The sequence below is a fragment of the Ascaphus truei genome, chromosome 3, assembly GCF_040206685.1.
Source record: "Ascaphus truei isolate aAscTru1 chromosome 3, aAscTru1.hap1, whole genome shotgun sequence".
NCBI lineage: Eukaryota > Metazoa > Chordata > Amphibia > Anura > Ascaphidae > Ascaphus > Ascaphus truei.
Window position 1 is genome coordinate 270907163 of NC_134485.1, and position 21300 is coordinate 270928462.

Consider the following 21300-nt stretch of genomic DNA (forward strand, 5'->3'; position numbering starts at 1 on the left):
CACTCATAAAAAAAAAAGTAAATATCTCAGGAAGCAGGGGGCCCCCGAAACTAGGAACAATAGTTTTACAGCATGGCAAGCTGAACAAATAACAAAAACTGCTGCTTTAAAATTTTTGATTTTACATTTTTTATAGTCGTTTTATAACTTCACTATATTTTGCTTCCTAATTCACTGATCTGCATTATGAACATTTTAGATCATTCTTAATTACCATTATCACAATTTTTATAGGTCCAGTGTGGTAGAAAGGCCGACATGCCTAATATTAAATATCCTGGTGGAAAATATTGAATTGCCATTTCCAAATCCGTAAGATACTTACATTTCCTGTCTTCTGTTTTTATACTGAATTATCTGCATACGCAACAATGGAAATATTAAAGGTGACAATTTGATATAAAATAGTACAATATACTCACTTGAAAGGATACAGAGTATGTAAATGGAATATTGATTTCTCCAACAAACTTGTTCTTAATTTCCATGGGCGGTCCTGAGCAATCCGGCTGGTCATTGTGCGTATGTTTAAAGCTATGGCAATGAAAGAGAGAGAAAAAAAATAAACAAACCAACATAATACAAGGTATTGTCAACAGCAGCTCTAAAAACATATTCATATGAATAATAGAATATGAATAGAACATGCAATTTCTTCCTTTCAGGTCATGAAAGAAAACTGGTAACCATGGTCACATCTAGGCTGTTGGGCTTTTGGAAATCATCATACATTACATTTTATAATTTCGATACGTTGATTTTTTTTTTTACACAAAATGGAAGGAAAGAAAATATATCTACATTTTTTGTTATATATGCAATAGCTAACAGACAGACCAATAGCAAATAAACGGCAATAATGAGTTCAAAAAGCTCCATGTTCTTTAATAAAGTGGTAGACATATGGAAAGTACTGTAAATGTTCTTTAGTATTAAAATGTACACGATATACAGAAAGTAGGAACAAGACAAGGAGAAAAAAAAAAAAATTTAAAGTAATGGTTAGTAACTAACTCAATTTTGGTATACCTTGGAACAGGGGTGCGCAAACTTCTTGAGCTGCGCCCCCCTGCCCGGGAACCGCAGCGCTCGCACCCCCCTTTCCAATGATTCAGCGTCAAATGACGTCGCAGGTCATGTGACGTCACGTGACCCACCGCGTCATTTGACACTGCGTTGCCATGGCGATGTTTCGCCGAAGACCCGGCTGGCAGCAGGTAAGTGTGTTACAGAGGCCGCACGCCCCCCCCTGGCATTTCAATTAAATGCTGTGGGGAAAAACGAGGGGCCTCTGTAACCGCCCGCTCCCTCCCTACAAATTCTCCCCCCCCCAGGGGACGTGCCCCACCCAGTTTGCACACCGCTGCCTTGGACAACTGGTTTAAAAACATATGATTTATTATAGAACACCTACAAAGTCAACATCTTCCTAAATTATACCAGACAGATCACACAGACATCTCAAGCAACCTAAAATTGGAACACACCTATATAATGTTATTTTATACAGGAATGTCAGACTCTCTGTGATAAGATTTTATTTTTTAATCATTATAATTGTACCACCACTGAGAAAAACATATCTAGTTATGCCGTTTTCTTTTCACTTGGAGTTCGGTTCCAACTCTACAGTGGTACCACAAAGTACATCGTACAACTTCAAGCACATCATCACTTGCACAGGATAACAGCATGTTAGTGGCAAGGCAGAGAAGTGGGATGGAATATTCCAGCATAGAGTGAGAGAAAGGTCTAGAACTTCTCATACTAGGGTTAAAGATACCCAAGCCTTCAGACTGAATGTGCTACCAAACAAAACAGTGAATTACTGTACTACTGTGTACCTCCATGTTTTGGTGATTAAGTACAGACCAATCAAGATGGTGGCTGTGTGCTAGAGTTTGGCAATTTTTCATACCAAATACAAGGTTCAACAAGAAGTGGGGAAAAATATTGGGAACTTAGAGAAGAAGTTCTGCCTGGGTTTTCTTTGGGGTTTTTTTTTTTTTTTTTTTTTTTTTTTTTAAGCATTGTCAGGAAGCACGTCCCCAGAGCTGAAACTCATTAATTTCAGTTCCAGGGATCCCCAGCTTCCCAAGATACATATTTCTAAAAGGGAGAACTTCTCTTTGTTGAGTTTGATTCACCTTTAAGCTACACAAATTAAAAAAAAAGTCACAACTGGTTAATGGCTTATATAGCAATGATAAAAGATAATACTCAGAAGTGTAATGCAAACAGTTTACCTTTTTGGTTCTAGCTTAGCAGCTACCAATCTCGCTCCTTGTCCCTCGTTTTCTACAATATGGTAATGGATTTTTATGTCCACATGGTTAAAGATATAAAATGTATTGCTCTCGCGGAAATCGGACTAGGGATAGAATGAAAATATAGCAAGTTACAATCATATTTTAGAGCAAAATATAAACTACAACTCAGAAGAATGATACAAGTCTAGAGTGGGCAAAAAATAAAAATAAAATAAAAACATTTTTATTTTTTTTTAAAAACCTCCACTGCGATTACTTTTAAAAACTGATTGATTAAATTTAAATAACATTCACAACGATATAAAATGGCCAGCACATACAACAGACGACCTTTATGGGCAACAGTTTCATTTTTATAAATCAGTAAATTAGCCTTGTGTTTATGAAAACCGAAACAAAGCAGCATTTAATTGAAAATCTTGTACTTTATTTTAACTTCCTCTTTGTGGCCCTTGAAAAAATATTTTTATATATTAAGCTTCCTTGGATTGCTATAGAAACTACTGTATTTAGTAAGCTACACCACAACCTCTTTTGATAGCCATCTTGTGTTTCCTGAGATGCAGACTCTTCACCGATCGTTCACAGGAGAATGAATCGATCAAAAGCTTAGATAAAGCTTAGATAATTGTATTTCCGTAAAAGGCTGCACTTATTACAACTGAACAAAAATCGGGTAAGAGGAAATGCCCTTTAATATATAGACTTCTATGTTCCCCAGTATATTTCAACCAAGTTTGACAGGGGGAAACATGCAGAGTAAATTAAACATAGAAGAAATCGGATTATTCGGGTCAGCAATGATGCGTTTCCCCACTATGAGACATAACTGGCAAAAATGGTGTTGGGGTTTCTGGTTTGCCTTCCTTTGAATTGATAGTATTATAAATATATGAGGAGTAATTTGCCCAGTTACGATTTACCAAAGGTTGAACCTTATGGACATAATGTATTTTTCCAATCTAAATCTGTTAGAACAGATATGCTCAACAAACATGTCGGCCTCATTTGTAATGGAAATTACTATACAGAGTAATGTTGCAGCTTGTGCTCTGCAATATTTATGCTATAGTTTGTTAATCAACCAAATGGGGGAAAAAATCATGTAAAACCGTAACTTTTATTTTAGTCTCTTAACAGATCATGTTTTGTCATCATCTCTCTCCGATTTAAAGATGATCTGACTGAAGAAAGAACCCGAATTGTCTCAGGTGCTAGTAGTAATATGTATGATCTTAATGAAAACTAGCGGTGTGCGTTTGTTCCTTGCTGAATACTACAGCTATGGCTAGTATTTTCTTCCCACTAAAAAGGAAAGGCGTGCACAGTGGAGTAGATCATAAATGCGAAGGTAAAATATTTTCAATTCATTATTTTTAAACTTACATTTATTACACAGGCATCTTTTGGGTGTCCAGCCTCTGTAACGTAACAACCAATAGGAAATCCAGGATTGCAAAATCTCTGTCCATCTTCAACATCATAACACCATGTAACAGGCATATTGTCAACAATCCTAAAAAATGGACCAACTACATTACATATCTACATAACACAAGCCTATGCATGCTGTACATGTATGGAAATGTGTTCATAAAATAGGTAAAGTTACTACGACAAGCACCATCATCATATATTCAACAGAAAGTATTTAGTAAATTAAAGATATACAGCCACCAAAACCAACTCAAGAATGAAGATGTTCAAAAAATTTAATTTCAACAGTCAAAAGCCCGTTGCTTTCCAAAATGTACTTCCGATTCATACTAAATGGGAAAAAAACCTTTCAAGTTTCATCATCCACATACACTGTTAACAGTAGAGGAACAAAATATTTTTCAAACAATTAGGGATAAATGTTATAAAGTCTAAAGCGAGCCGTTGGGACATTTTTGGTCGAAACTCCTTTTATTAAATCTATGGTGATTTTCAGACAAAAATGGCCTGAACGGCCACTTTGGACTAATTAGAACTTAACCCCTTAGTTAGTGTGTGCACAAAATTGAGATCACTGGTGGATTACATTTCAAAAAGAACCTTTACACTCACCAATGGTGTTGATAGTTCAGAAGCATACTTTTTTTCAGGAATTCCAACTTTTGTGAACTTTGTGCATCTGTGGTAACAAATTTTTTGGTGCAAACAAGCTTACATTTGTCTTCTTTATTGAACTGAAACTGCAAAATAAATAAAATATTTTAACAATGGAACACCTGAAAATAAACCTTTACCAAAATGACTAAACAGAAATGCAAGTTTGTGAGAATGAGCACCGTTAAAATGCATTAACTGTATTTTCAGTGATTGTGTCCTTATACTTGTTGGTAACATGCAGTGTAGAACCTACGGTTTTATCTAAAATGTACTCCATGAATCAAGGCATAACAACTATATATTGCAAACGTATGACATAGGTATTCTAATGCTGTGTCCATATATGCATACAACATAGTGACAATACCTATGACAAAATGATTCAGAACTTGTTAGGCACCAATATTGAGAATGACTTTTTTATGCACTGGTGTTTATGGTACTGTACTGTTTGCTAGAGTAAACATTCATGGAAGAGGCATAGGAGTCAATAAAGATACACACACAGATTGCACTAAAATGAGCATGATCACACACCATAATGTCTTGAATTTTGGCATTTTTCTAAGGAGAAAATGTTGACTTCCAACAACATTACAGTTGCGGGCTCCCTCTGCCTCTTTGCAATAACCTCTCTTCCTCTCCAAGTAACAGAAAAGCCACCCTGATAAATAAGCACTTCACTGTTGGTTTAACTGGATTAGGCAGAAATCACACAAACACTTTCTTCTCTAACATGACAATGATTCGTTTGACTTGTTGCACCTCTATTGGCTCACTGGGAAGAAGAGTACAGGAAACAACGGCCCGACGATTCTTTCCCGCCAAAAATATTGCTTACATTTACAAAGATACAGCCTAATCAAGGGAAGAGATCTTGTCAGTGCAGGGTTAAAAATACTATGATACGGGTCTTCACACGTGACCATGTTTCAAAGAAACATGAGGAAACAGCATGGTGTTGCAGAGTGGGTCAACCAGGAAACAGTCTTAAGTGTTTTATAAAGGATCCTTAGTCAAACCTTTACTAAAATGACCAAAAACAATGGAAATGCAAGTTTGTGACAACATGGGTGTAGAGGGAGAAAGGGGGTGGCCCGGTATTAAAGGGGTTGCACCCCATATGGCCATCCCCTGACCTCACCAGAGAGACAAGGGGTTAACTGGACTGTGGTCCAGGGATGAGGTTTGCACCTTGTTATACCTTGAAAATGTATGTTCCCCTGTTCCCATGTTTCATTATAAGCATGTATTTTAATGTTTTAAAGTGCATTTCTGTATCTCCAGTTCTGGAGGTCGCAGAGAGTTCATATTTGGCCAATATGTGGAGTCACTGTAGGCATTAAAAACTGGCAAAGGTCGACCCACTGAGCCCACCAGAATGGAACTTATTAGTATATGTAGATATTAAAGTGTATATGTATTTTATTTTGGATCTGTTCTGAAAATGCAGCCGCCATTTGCTGGGCTAATAGGTCATGAAGGGCAGACGGCTGAGTGGCCTAAGCACGGTGATCAAAAAGTAACTGCCTTGATTGTTACCCAATGTCTAGGGATTAAGTATTAATCAATCAACAAACTCTGTTACCTGAGGGCATGGGTTAGTCTGTTAGTCTGTGTCTCCACAATAGAGAGTGGATAGATAATTGTTCACCAATAGGCTGTGTTCAATGTTAAGAATAGGGTTGCACAGGTATATAAACTGTGTCAACCCTACAGTTTTTAGTTGTGCTGGAGTTGTGCTTCTGATACCATCTTGAATGTCACTGGATTGCTGGAGTTGTGCTTCTGATTCCATCTTGAATGTCACTGGACTGCTGGAGAATTGCTAGTGGATACTTCTCCATCCCCCAACCCTAAGTAAGTGTTACCTTCTTGTCTGTTAATTGTACTATATTGATGTGTTCACCTTACTTAAGGAATAAATTATATTTTATTATATCTAAGCCTCGTTCAGTTCAACCCAGATATTTGGTGTTCATTATATCTTGTCATAAGCTACCGTGACAATGGGGTATATGGCTTGGACTCAAGTACTGTAGGTAATCACACACAGTTAAGTGACTTTAAAAACAAAACAAAAATTCAGTTCATCAGTTAAGATTAATAAACCTTTTGCAATTGCTCCCATCCATCACTGTGGATGTTAGCTCCGTGCTTCTTTTGGTTACACCCTACCTCATATTACTTAGTGATATTGAGCGCTGTTACAAAGGGGACTTGTAACTCGACCACTGGCCCGTTGGGTCCAGTGTATACCAGCTGTCCTACATATACATACATACATACCACAAACACACACATTAATGAATGTGATGCACCAACCTTATATGGAGAGGGCTCTATTCTCTCTCCGAATAACACCTGTCCAAGATTTTCAGATGGACGCTTCTCTTGCTCCACCTGGCAAAAATCAAACCTACCAAAAAATATTTTTTTTAAATATTGTTAGATTAAAGTTTTCCTTCCTCAACAGTAAATATGGTAAATGAATAATACTTTTCATCAACGTGTTCAGTACCACCTAAAAGTTTAATTAAGGTTTGTGGTGCGTATTTCAGGTCTCTGTCTCTCTGTCTCTCTGTCTCTCTGTCTCTCTGTCTCTCTGTCTCTCTGTCTCTCTGTCTCTCTGTCTCTCTGTCTCTCTGTCTCTCTGTCTCTCTGTCTCTCTGTCTCTCTGTCTCTCTGTCTCTCTGTCTCTCTGTCTCTCTGTCTCTCTGTCTCTCTGTCTCTCTGTCTCTCTGTCTCTCTGATTACATTCTGTACATCGTTTAAATGCTTGATAGAGGAAACGAAGAGACCAAGAAGAGTTAATGTGAAAGTGATAAATTTGTATTCCAAAAAGGTAAAGCTTTGACCAGAACCCAAAGTCTTAACTTTGTTTTGTTAAACATTTACTGTAGTTTTTGAAATATTAACACTTCACTAAAATGTTGACTGTTTTTGCTCTGCAGAAAAATAAGGTGAACAAAAATAGCAGAACTGTAATGTATGTACTTATTTTTGTGCCTTTTACAAATATCCTGCTCTATTGCATTGCAGGTTCTTGTAGGTTTTAATGCTGGAACAGGCTACAAAACACAGATTGAAAAGCATTAAAAAAAAAAAGGCTTAAAATGTATTGTACACAAATATATGTTCAGTGTCTTAATTACATAATGGTTTGCTTACTGTGAAGGCACAAAAAGCCAACAATTACTCAACCTAATAAATTATTCCTCAGCATGATTATTACACTTTGTTTGTATACACACAAGGAGCCTAAACAGGGATACATTTTGTTGCCTTGTTGAGGAAATAAGTAAAATCAGAAGAAAATATAGTATTGATTTCAGAGATTATGATTTTTAGGTTTTATGGAAATAAGATTTTGCATCAAGACCTGTCCCAACCAACCATGTTTCTAACAGCGAAGCCAGCCAAATAAGATACAAAAGGTAATGCTCCAATATATCAGGTATTTCTCCAAAGGCCAGACAGAATAATGTGGATGAGGTGAAACGCCTTTGCTATTGCCAGATAGGATAGAACGTTTAAACACTTACGCAGCATATTCATAGGGTAGCACAGATTCCACAGAGTCAAGTCTGTTTACAAACAGCTCAATTTCAGACTAGAAGAAAAAAAGAAGAAACATTTCAAATGTTAAGTAATTTACAACAAACAGTAATATGCACAACAATAATGTTTAATATGGAAGAGGATTCTGAGAGGAATAACCACTATAAAGACTTGTTACCAAAAGGAAAGAAAAAACGACAAAAGCCGTTTTTAAAGCAATGTAAATTGCTTGTGCTGCTTTATTTGGATGAAGAGGAAGCCAATATACTTCTAGTGTAAGATTCATACCTGCGAGACTTGTAGTCCTGTAATTGTGACATTCAGCACCACTGAATGTGGTCACAAAGCAGCAATACACCTTATGCCCCCCAAATCTGAACCACTATATTTTCAGCCCCCCGTTCCTGACAGACACACAAGGTTAAGTTGTAAGGTTTAAATCTGCTTCCAGGGGAGGTAATGTGAGGCAAATGGAAAGCTGCAACATCAACTATTGCGACTTCCTACAGGGCAGCCATTTCCATCCACAGTATCTCTGGAACCAGGGGGTCTCCGGAGCAGAAAATAGCACTGTTTGGCTGCAGACAACTCCCCCAGTTATAATAATATATATTTTTTTTTAATTAGGGAGCTCGCAAGGGAAGATTGCTGCTGTAAATTGAGGCAAAGGGGCAAACTCGTCCCTTAATCTCTAAACTTCATACCCATATAAATAAAAATAGCAAGGAAATGTGTGCCCCTTCGAGAGAAGCAAGAACCACCCAATATTTACAACTTTTTGCAAGAAATAATCATACATACACATATACATTCGGTGGTTTCATTTCCCTCATTAAAGTGCAAGCCCAAAAGTAGACCTGACAAATGCATTATATAGTGAATATTATGCAGTGTCTGTATTTGTGTTTTTCACCATCAGATTTCATTTTATGAAGCATACATAATGAAAAACAAAAAAACACTAACAGTTTCACTGAAACACAAGTACACATTGCGTGACTACACCTTCAAGTACAAAGAATAATTAGGTAACCATTGCTAAGTAGCTTCTCTTTCTCCCCTCTAAAAGAGTAAAATCAAAGCAAGTGACCCAACTGCTTCTTATTTGCCACAGATAAATTTTAGGTTCCCTTGCGAGTAATCTTTCACTTCTCTGTAGTGGAAGTAATGTTTAACTCAAAAGCAGCATTTCTTTGGTTATCCTTTACCGACTTGGAACACAGGTACATACATACATACTAAGGAAAAACGATTTCCTGGTTTGGTTACATACTAAATGCAGGTCCTTTTAATTGACTTTTTGCAATTGGATATTTTTGTTATTTTTATTCTTATTACACATGTACGACTTTATGAAGAGCTGTTGACAGAACGGTGACTCCAGTCCTACCCTCTGGACCCAGTCATTGGTGGACACTACCTGCAACACACAATCACCTTTACCGAAAAAAGAAAAAAAAATGATCTCTTCCATTGCTGAAGCTCACAGTAATAGCTAGCTGCTACAAACTTATCCAGGCTTTTCGGTACCGAATCTCAGTCACCATGAGACCGTCTTCAAGCTGCTACCAAGAATGGAAGCACTGTAATAACTGGCCCCTGCCACAGCTAAAGCACAGAAGGTACACAGAAGATAATAGCCAAGCTGTGCCAAGCTAAAAAAGCACCAGATGCACTGGACCGTCAGGAAGACTCTTTACTTCAAATCCACTACACAAGCGAGTACATGGTTGCAGTTCCCTAGAAGATGTGACACTAGTACCGTCAGATACCGGAAGAATGCAAGGTCTCTCCCTAAAAATGTAATTGCAGCAAAACAGCCCAATTATCTCTATTAGCTGCACCTACTACATACACACTGAAGGGTTATGCTGCCGTTCTGTCATTCCCGATTGTGATCTAGCTACCTTTTTAATGAAGGACACCAATATTGTGGTGTTGAGCCCCGTGGAAATGGAGTCCTTGAATATTAAATACAATGGTCTAGCTATGACTCAAATTAGCACCGTAAATAAACATTTGGATGCATACCATTGGGGCCAGGTGTTTTTACATTACATTTTATCAAGACGCCTTGGCAAATATTCCTGTGTTAACCAAAACGTTATTTATTGTTGAGGTTTCCCCTTATAGTAATATTTTTGCAATTGGCTCCTTCTTGGTACATACAACGGCAAAAAATGGTTATTATCGGTTTTCTACTTATCCCCACAAATGTGCCTGCCCATATCACACTGGGCCCATCTTTTTTTCTGAACTTTTAGGATTCATCTTATTTTTCATTACATTGAGGAACCAACTACAATTTGGGTCAGCCAATTGTCTTTAAGCACACCAAAAACATTTATTTAAGTTATACTGCTAATCGGATTACTCCAAAATCAGGGTCCAGATAATTAAGATCACCCATTATTTAAAACCACCTAATTGTGTAAACCTTTTTCATTTGCACAAGTAGTTTATCTTCTGCAATTAAACAAATATTTGATAGATTCCAAGCCCACTAACATTTTTGTTTAACTTTTTTTTTTTTAACCTTTATTGCACATTTCAATCCACTGTGTCAGTTTCTACCAAATCCTTCATGAACATCTTCCCTTAGAAGAGGTGGTGGAGTATGTTTATACGTGAAACTAGATTGAATTCCTACAGTGAAGAATTTTTGCAACTACCAGAACAAAACATTTTCAAACTGTTAATATACATTTTTTTAAAGCAAGTTTTTTGAGAGCAACTTTAAAATGAACCTATGAAAACCATATTTTTCAGCACAGTTGAGCTTTTCATTGTCATCTGCATAACATGTGATCAAGATATGACAAATAGCTCCAACAAATTAATTCCTTTAAAATGAATACTAAAGATATTTCTTGGTGTCCTCCGATTACATCGATACTAGATATGCATTGGAATACATATTTTGTTGGCCAAATACAGATCCCAAAATATCCCCACATTTCACACCTGTGGGGTCCATATTGAAGCCAAGCAAGGCTTTCTTACAACTACGAGGGTAACTTCAAATGACAGGGGGAGGGCAAACCTCAGAATATGCCGTCAGGAGAAATCGGCAACAAACCAGAATCTAACACTTCCCTCGTCCCACCCCGCCAGTATGCAAGGTACAAATGCAGCTGGAGATTATATTAGGGGTTCATTTTTACTCCTTCCCCATTCTAACCTTTGAGGTTATTTAAAGCTCCCGCGTTTTATCTGTCAGCCTTCTTGCATTCACTTAAAAGTTGTTGCCAGTTTGTTATTGTTAGAATATCTGCTCCCGCATTCCTCCTCCCAAGGATTCTCCTCTTTAAAGGATTTCTAGTATTATCTATAGGTGGCTCTCTAAGAGATGTTTAGTAACTATCTCTTTCCCCTCCCCACTCCACCCCCATAACCATTATTTCACAATGCCCATCATGTCTTGCTTATCCCTACCAAAGTTTAAGATCTGACGACCATGTAAACCATTCGATCCCCTAGTACGGAAGATCCCGCTTGGTTGAGGTGCAATCCATACCTACTATAAAGATGGCACTTCTCAGAGAAGGTCTCCCAGTGCTCTGAAAACCCAAACCCCTTCTTGCAACATTGCTTATCCATGCATTAACCTCTGCCAGCTTCAAGTGCCTCCATGGTTAGCACTTAGAGGCTGGTGCCTTAAGTTTGTGGCTTAGATCCCTGAAATCATTTTAATAACCATCCATCTTCCTTTAACTTTGCAATTGGTGCCAACATATACTTACACCGCTGGGTCATTCCCAGACCTTCCCAACAACCCGTTTACCAGATATGCAATATGCCTAACCCAAGCACCAGGAGACCAACTATTTGGATTCATGCGACCATGGCAACAGATTGCCCGCTTTACCCTTCCAATGATTGAGTCCCCAACAACCACAACCTGCCCTAGTCTCAGAGTATCAGGAGTCTACTCTGTGCTGGAGACTATTCCCTTGGCTGTTAGAGGAATCAGTCTGTCCCAGATCTGCCATTCCTGCCTTGACCCCTCCAAACATTTTCACCGATTCTGGAAACGCTAGTAGGATAGGTCAGCTCAGAACTGGCTTACCTCTTCCCCCGCTAAATGTAACCCAGCTGCCTACCTGGTCCTCATTCACAGCTTCACCCTGTGCCACACTAGTTCCAGATAGGTCCTGCTCAGTGAACAATAACATTTCAAAAATGACCAATGTCCCAAGTTACCTCTTCAGATCAACAATCCGAAATTCAAGAGACCACCTACTCACATTTCCTACATGTATACAGCCTGGAACAGTTGCTCCATTTGTATTAAACACGTGGCAAGAGGTGCATTTTAAATCCTGTTCCCACGTATTATGCGGCTTGCAAACTCTGCAATAGGGCTTATTTACCTACAGTATATATGGAGTAACATGTGTCAACTAACAAATGTGTTCTAACCCAACAACCGCCTTCCAACTCCACATTTAATCGAGCTACACCTCAGCCAAAACGTGTGTTCGTCACAAACATCTGTTTAAATCAAAGCAACACACCAATCAGGTGTGTCGGGAATGCAATTAACTCACACCCCCCACACCTAGGGCAAACTTTCACAGGCCAGGCAATATAATAACTTTACTACACAAACACCCAACAATCAAATTAACCTATTGTACCCTCTAAGCTCAGTCACACCAATATAAATAAATCAGTCATCATTGCTAGCCATATACACTGCCCATCACATTCCTTCTGATTTTAACTGTACACTAGTGACGTACCAGGTACTCAGTAATTACACTGCACTTTTTCCGATAACAGGATCCGGCACCAGGGGGCTGGAGGGTGAGAAGAACCAAGGCGACATTGTGGCACCAGCAGCAGACATCCTGGTGGTGGTGGCAGCAGAGGACATCCTCGTTGAGCCGGTGGGGGCTGCGGAACACATCACAGCTGATGCCGGTGGGAGCCGGGGAACATGTGACCGGAGCAGGAGCATTACTATTGGCCAGAATGGGAGGAGCTGGCTGTCCAACATTAATGCTCCAGCCACATGTTCCCCGGCTCCCACCGGCATCAGCTGCGATGTGTTCTGCTGCTCCCACCGGCTCAACGAGGATGTCCTCTGTTGCCACCGCCACCACCAGGATATCTGCTGCTGGTCCCACGATGTCGCCTTGGTCCTCCTCACCGTTCTTCCTCCCCCTGTGCCACCAGCTGCAGGTAATTCAATGCTACCTGTCCGGGTATGGCAACATTTCTATTTTTATTCAAATTTAGAGGATTCGGTACAACACTACTCTACACAATCCAACTGCACTTTAAGACATTTTAGTGAGCTCTGGGTAAATAAAATGTATGTTTAATCACTTAATGTAAAAATATATAGGTGCAGAGTGTAAAGCTTCACTATGCCATATTGCCTTCTGAGAAAAGAATGGTGGAATAATAGGTCCGTGTGCTGTAATTAACTAGTTACAAATTAACATATTGCCATTGTCAGCTGATTTGGGGACCTAAATTAAGATTCTTTGGTCAGTTTTACTTACTTGGACACCTGAAAGAATTGAAGTCTGTAATTTCATCATACACTGGTTTGATATTATAAATTGTTTGAACTAGATCTGTATGCAAATGTGCAATACAATACAAGTCAGAACAGGCTTGTAAAAAGCACCCACAATGTAACTTTTGACACCCAGGCCTTGTGCTGATTCTGTGCTGTAAATATGCAGACGTCAGTCACTACTGCAACTGGCACAATCCTCAATCATTCTTTGCTAGCACAAGCATGATGGTGGAGTGTCAGAGTACCTCTCTGTGTGTCAGGGAGAGTTTGTCTGCCGCAATTTAGATGGTAGGCTCTGTTGGACAGGCACTAACTTCAATTGTTTAACGCTCTGTTTACCACACTTAAAATATTGTACATTATCTTCCTTTACCGTTTTGCTAATTCTGTAAAGCGCTGCATACATTGGTGGCGCTATAGAAACATACATACAGTTAAAGAGGCAATCCAAAAAGCTTAAAAAATACATTTGTGTGAAAAAGAAAGTACACCCTTTGAATTATCTGGTTTTACATATCAGGACATAATAACAATCACCTGTTCCTTAGCAGGTCTTAAAATTAGGTAAATACAACCTCAGATGAACAACAACACATGACATATTACACGTGTCATGATTTATTTAACAAAAATAAAGCCAAAATGGAAAAGCTCTGTGTGAAAAACTCAGTACACCCTTACTGCTTCCATAGGAATTAAGATGCTAAGTAGCAGGCAGGTGCTGCTAATCAAATGCCCTTGAATGATTGATCAGCAGCAAGTGTGACCACCTCTATAAAAGCCGAAGTTTTAGCAGTTTGCTGGTCTGGAGCATTCAGGTGTGTGTTAACACAATGCCAAGGAGGAAAGACATCAGCAATGATCTTCGAGAAGCAATTGTTGCTGCCCATCAATCTGGGAAGGGTTCTAAGGCCATTTCCAAATAATTTATTAAAGTCCATCATTCTACAGTGAGAAAGATTATTCAAAAGTGGAAAACATTCAAGACAGTTGCCAATCTTCCCATGAGTGGACGTCCCAGCAAATTCATCCCAAGGTCAGACCGTGCAATGCTCAGAGAAATTGCAAAAAACCCAAGACTTACATCTCAGACTCTACAGGCCTCAGTTAGCATGTTAAAGTTCATGACAGCAGAATTAGAAAAAGACTGAACACGCATGGTTTGTTTGGAAGGGTTGCCAGGAAAAAGCCTCTTCTCTCTAAAAAGAACATGGCAGCACGGCTTAGGTTTGCAAAGTTGCATCTGAACAAACCACAAGACTTCTAGAGCAATGTCCTTTGGACAGATGAGACCAAAGTGGAGATGTTTGGCCATAATGCACAGCGCCACGTTTGGCGAAAACCAAACACAGCATATCAGCACAAACACCTCATACCAACTGTCAAGCACAGTGGTGGAGGGGTGTTGATTTGGGCTTGTTTTGCAGCCACAGGACCTGGGTACCTTGCAGTCATTGAGTCGACCATGAACTCCTCTGTATACCAAAGTATTCGAGTCAAATGTGAGGCCATCTGTCCGACAGCTAAAGCTTGGCCGAAATTGGGTCATGCAACAGGACAATGATCCCAAGCACACCAGCAAATCTACAACAGAATGGCTGAAAAAGAAAAGAATCAAGGAGTTGCAATGGCCCAGTCTAAATCCAGACCTCAACCCGAATGAAATGCTGTTGCTGGACCTTAAGAGAGCTGTGCATAAACAAATGCCCACAAACCTCAATGAACTGAAGCAACGTTGTAAAGAAGAGTGGGCCAAAATTCCTCCACAACGATGTGAGAGACTGATAAAGTCATACAGAAAACGATTACTTAAAGTTATTGCTGCTAAAGGTGGTTCCACAATCTATTGAATCATAGTTTTTCACACATGGCTTCTCCATTTTGGCTTTATTTTTGTTAAATAAATCATGACAAGGTGTAATATGCCATGCGTTGTTCATCTGAGGTTGTATTTACCTAATTTTTAAGACCTGCTAAGGAACAGATGATTTGTTATGTCCTGATATATAAAACAATAGAATTCTAAGAGGGTGTACTTTCTTTTTCACACCACTGTATATATAAAAATGTTTTTAATATAGGCAGCCTTTTATTACCTTTATTGAAAACGAATTACCTAAGCTGCTGATCGATTCGTTCTCCCGTGATTAATCAGCAAAGATCCAACTTCCCTGGGATCACTAAATGGCTGCTTTTCAGGTTCAAATCAATCCTTCAGTCAGTGTAACTCAGAGCTACAATGTATTCTTATATTACCAAGGTACAGTTTACAGCTCAAACTGCTGGGAATAGGATATTTGTGACCAACACAATTATGAATAATGTGTTGAATTTGCAAAGTTTGGTGGTTTTCGCAAGTCCGATGGCAAAGATCGAAAATGCGGCAAAAAGCACATACAGTATGTTTATGGACAAAACTCTCTCCCCCAACCAATATTGAAAATTTCTATAAAAGCAGGCTACACCCCCCAAAAAATGGTGTTAGTAACACAGGAAGCTCCGGTAGGTACATCAATGTATTTCTTATACTGGAAAGAACGTTACCAACACTGGTGATAAATCACTGCTAAAGAAATCCAATCAAATTAAAGTGTTATATTAAAAATCACAAACTTTTATACAATCCCATCCTTCTGTAATAGATTGTCCGTTACAAGCAGTCATAAATGACATCACAGAATGCAAGTTAAACAGCAGGGAGATGCAGAACACTTAACATTGCAGCACACAGGAGGAAAACAATTTAATTGATATAAAACTTAAACTGTTTAATATATAAAGCAAATAATAATCAAAGTATCACCTTACATGAACACATAAAAATTACAGTTTCTCTTAATTGGGGTGTTGCCTGCTACCGTGTAAATGCCTCCTTAACTTTTAAAACCCAGTATTAATAAGATCATAAACATATGCGATTATCAAAACTGGAAAGCATAAGCTCTCCAACATTAGTGGTCAATGAGTTTCTGCCATAGGGACTTTTGAATATTAGAAATATTTCAACTTGACTTTCTATTTAGTTTACTGCTTGCCGCACACCAAAGCGCACTGTGAGCATAAAATCTATATTGCCGGCAACAAATAAAAATACCACTTGGGAGCACATTCCTGTGTCTCAGACATGTCTGTAACCCTGCTTTTCCACATCATCTCTTAGGCCTCGTCCAGAGTGAAGCTGAGCGCACTTATGCGACACGCAATCAGACACATGATCGCAATGAGACTGTCCAATGTGCGCTCGCACTCAACTGCCTGAAGAGACAAATACATTTGATTCTGCTGCTCGCTACGAGTCACGGGAGTGGTTCGCCTAATGAGGGCGAATCAGCTCTGTGACGTCATGGCCACGCCCCCAACAGGCCCCCCCATGCGCGTGCAACTACAATTTTTAAACAGGACACTAAATCACTCCTGCTACTCATGTGCGTGACTTGCTCGAGCGAGGGCCCGCTCGCTCAGCCTGGCGGCAGACTTGGCATACAGTGCTTTCACTGCTGTCAGAATTCTGGGAAATGACATGCAAAGAGCACCTTTTACTTCATGTCCATATTAGTCACATAATGAGATCAATATCTTGCCAACACCTCAAATTGCACAATCGCCAAGAAATACATTTTAAGATGATAATGCACAAGTGGCACTCCTCAGCAGAAGTGACAGCTGCTCCAACACCCCATACAGGTATACCATGCCATTCATACAGTGCCACACCTCTTGGTCTAAAGGCATGTGTCCTAAAAGGAGGTATTCATCCTGTGAGAAACTGGATGTGCAAGTTATAATAGCATGCATGTCACTTCCTTTAAAGTGAGAGATCTCTTAACAAGGGATTTGTAGGCAGGAAAGCTCTTGTTCAAGAACACATGTATATTATTTTCTGTGTTGACCACATAACACAGCACCGTAGACACCCTTTTATCAGCAATTTGAGAATCACCAATTTGAGAAGAAAAGCTTACCTACAGAAAGCATAGACTTACAAGCAACACAGGAGGCCAATATACCCCTGTGCGTGCCACTTAAAATTAAGATACAATACACCATGAATTGTAATATTGGTTTAATACACCATTCAGTAGGCATCCCTCAGAATACCAAAATTTGTTTTTATTACAAAATGTTTTCCTACCCATCAGAAGCATATACTTTGCCAGATCATTAGATTAAATAACAGGATTTGTGTTTAGAAAATTTAAGCTCTTGAATACCAAATGGGTTAATGGGATATCAGTGTAGAATACTGCCATTGTATTAGGTAAAGTTCAGATTTAATGGAAAGTAGTTAACAATTTAACAATGCAGGTTTAAAAAAAAAAAATTAATTAATTTAAAAAGCCCAAAAACTGCTGATAATCACACTATAAAACTGTGTATGTAACCTTTTGAATATGTCCAAATGTGTCAGCAAGTAATGATAATATAAGGCACATAAAGTAGGTTACATTTGTACTTGTTTGCGGCGTTGTAGCTGGACCTTCTTAAGGACGTGCTTATAGTGCCGGCGACGTAGCCCGAAAACAAACGCATTGCCGCCGCGTGCGCTTATAGTGCGCACGACGGCGACAAAGCGACGTTGCGAAAACTGGTAGCCGGCAAAATTTGATTTTTCAAGGGCTATCGCGTCACGTGACGTTCCTGGAACCAATCAAATTGCCGGAAACACGCAACGACGACGTCCGGCGAAATATAACTTTCGCCGGTGGCGACGTCACCCGTCGTGTCGCCATCGACAGCACTATAGGCACGGCCTATGGAATGTGAACTAATTTTAGACTATAGTGGGAAAAGTGTGAGATCAGATTAAACTAACTGAAGAGGCTTGTGACAGAGGGGCATGGAAACAGTGAGAAAAGTTCAGCAGAATGGGAGAATGTTTCTCTATAACTTACTGACAGCCCATGCAGTATAATGTGTTCAGTTGATTTTTGTCTTACTGTATATGAAAGATTGTACAGTAGATTAGCATCATATTGATATATGTTACGGAGGGGCAAAGAAACATATCTTCATTAAGAAAAGCTCAGCACAGCAGGTTTATAACTAGGGTCCAATAGCTTGACCAACGCCATTAAAGTACCGTATTGGCCTGAATATAGTGTTTTTTTCCCTAAAAATGTTGTTCTGAAAACTGCATTCGTATTATATGTGCAGCCTAACACCTTTTATTTTTCATGTAGAACACCTTCAAAACTTTAGGGTCATATGTGCGAGGCCGTACTATATTCAGGCCAATACGGTATATTGTCTGGTAGCCTTACAAAGTTTGTGACAGCCGGATACCTTAGCGGCAGTTTAATGTAAAAGGTGATTTAAAGCAGATTATGGGGACTGTGCAACAGGCCTTTCAAGTCCCACTAATTGAGGAGAGGGGGTGAAATCACCACACTAATCACTGCCACTTAAACTAAAGTGACAGTCTAACTGAGGGCATTTGGGCCTTGGCATCTTTATGATCACTGCCGAAATCATTCACTCGATCAAAGCCAGAAGGGTTAAGGACACATCTCGGTGTAACCTGATGCACTTTCTCCCAGTGACTGTGTCAACCCCTTCAGCGCTGACACGGTCAGCAACACATTGGTCTGTAATGCATTGCCAACCCCCTCACCCCCGCTGTTAAGGTGGCACCGCAACTGGAGAAAATTATCAAGCCAAGGCCACATTATTCCCTCAGTCAGGGAGATTGTACAATGCGTTGCTAACTCTTTATAAACACTGCACCAAAATTATCTCAGATATTAAACAATGATTGTATTGCTTTCTGCGATATCTATATATCAAAATTGAGAAGTGCACGCTCGAGAATGTAGTAGAATAAATATTTTATTAAAAAAATAAATGCCCACTTAATAGAGAGATTAGACAAACATCAGTCACATATAATCGTCAGTTACCAGGAACAATGTGAGGGATCCCACCTCTAGTTAGAGACATAGAAGTACATATATATATATATATATATATATATACATATATATATATACACATACATACATACACACACATTATATATATATATACACACACACACATTCTATATATACACACACACACACATTCTATATATACACACACACACACACACACACACACACATATTATATATATATATACACACACACTATATATATATATACACACACACATTATATATATACACACACACACACACACACATTATATATATACACACACACACATTATATATATATATATACACACACACACACATTATATATACACACACACACTCTGCCTCTCCCAGCTCCTCACGGGCCCGCCTCACCTTACAGTCCGGGCTGACAGCTCCAGACTCGCAGAAGCTGACGGGGGCGAGGCCCGGCAGGTAGAAAGCTAACCCGGGACCGGGGAGGGAGGGGAAGGCGGCCAACAGGAGGACGAAGAGAAGCAGCGGTGGCGGCAGCGCCATGACAGGGTGCGCGGGGACCCGAGGTGACAGGGAGCGCGAGGACGGGAGAGGTGACTGGAGCGCGGGGCCGGAGAGCTGCGGCACGGGACGGAGACTGACGGAGCGTGCGTGGCGGGCCGATCTCGCGCTCACAGTGTCGGCCTCTGCGCTCACACCGACCGCCGCGCTTCTCTTCCGGCTTCCTATGTCTCAGACACGTCACCCCCTGTGACGTCGTTCAGACGACCTTTCGCGCGTCACCAGATGCGGTGGCGCTGCCTCTTCGCTTCCGGGTGTGTAGTCACGTGGCGCTGCCGTGGCCATGGTGACTTTGGGACCGACAGAAAGGGAGGGGTGTTGGGTTACCATGGAAACCCCGCTCGGCGCGGTGTGGTGTGGAGCACAGCAAGTGTGACATGTGAACTCCCGTCTGAGACCCAAGGATTGTGCAGAAGTGCACAACATACCTGACTGCTCAGTGATTTCAAATATAATCTGACCAAATAAAAAAGAAAAGTATCACTTGCAGTTGAAGTATTTTTTTTGCACGCTTTATAAGAGTAAGAAATCTTCTAATAACACAACTTTGCTTTCTGTATGATACCCCCCCCCCACCCATCTGATAGAATTATTATTAATATAATGTATTTATAATGCACATTCTGCTGTGCAGTGTGACGACAGTAACCATAGGGTCACAACCAGTGTCAGATTTCCAATTAGGCCTAGGGCGGCAAAAATGACCGCCCCCATATACTTTTGCCACACTCTTGGCCTGATGGGAAGTCACTTCGCTGTTGCAGCCGCCTCCTTACCTGCGCCCTACTTCACCTGAACGGCAGCGTCAAATAACACCTCAGATGTCACCAACTGCACCTCGTTGCCATGGCAATGTGACGTCGCAGCATCAAACGACGTTGCATTACCATGGCAACTTAACTTCTGCGGTTCAGAAGGAGGAGGCGCTGGCAGCTTTCTTATTAATTTTTTTTTTTAAATGCCAATATTTTAAAAAGTTCCCCCATTTTTTAACACCAAAAATGTTGCTGACATCTTTCTAAAATATAATTATAATAATAGCATGTTTTTGTATAGCGCTGCTAGTTATACGTAGCGCTTTACAGACACAGGTCCCTGGTCCCGTGAAGCTTACAATCTATGTTTTTTGGTGCCTGAGACACAGGGAGATAAAGTAACTTGCCCAAGGTCACAAGGAGCCGACACCGGGAATTGAACCAGGCTCGCCTGCTTCAAACTCTCAGTGCCAGTCAGTGTCTTTTACTCACTGAGCCACTCCCACTTTTTGTATAGTGCAAAGAGCGTTGCCTCAATGTTTAAAAAAAAAAAAAAAAAAAATGCGTATTATTTATTGTTCATTATGTGTTGACCTACCAGGCACTTGCCCCCTGCCTGCTTGCTTCTGATTGGTG

At 39.9% G+C, this 21300-nt stretch overlaps 1 protein-coding gene across 1 annotated transcript in view; it reads right to left on the reverse strand.

Annotated features, from left to right (window-relative positions):
• The window catches only part of TM9SF2 (transmembrane 9 superfamily member 2), a 39196-nt gene extending 19069 nt beyond the window's left edge, over positions 1–20127 (reverse strand). The window contains exons 1-7 of the mRNA XM_075590783.1: positions 19748–20127; positions 7910–7977; positions 6690–6783; positions 4320–4447; positions 3657–3786; positions 2247–2371; positions 423–534 (exon numbers count right to left, since the gene is read on the reverse strand). Coding sequence (XP_075446898.1) covers positions 423–534; positions 2247–2371; positions 3657–3786; positions 4320–4447; positions 6690–6783; positions 7910–7977; positions 19748–19891 — 801 coding nt within the window. The 5' untranslated portion in view covers positions 19892–20127. The remainder of the gene's footprint in view (positions 1–422; positions 535–2246; positions 2372–3656; positions 3787–4319; positions 4448–6689; positions 6784–7909; positions 7978–19747) is intronic.
• Positions 20128–21300: the final 1173 nt, after the last annotated feature.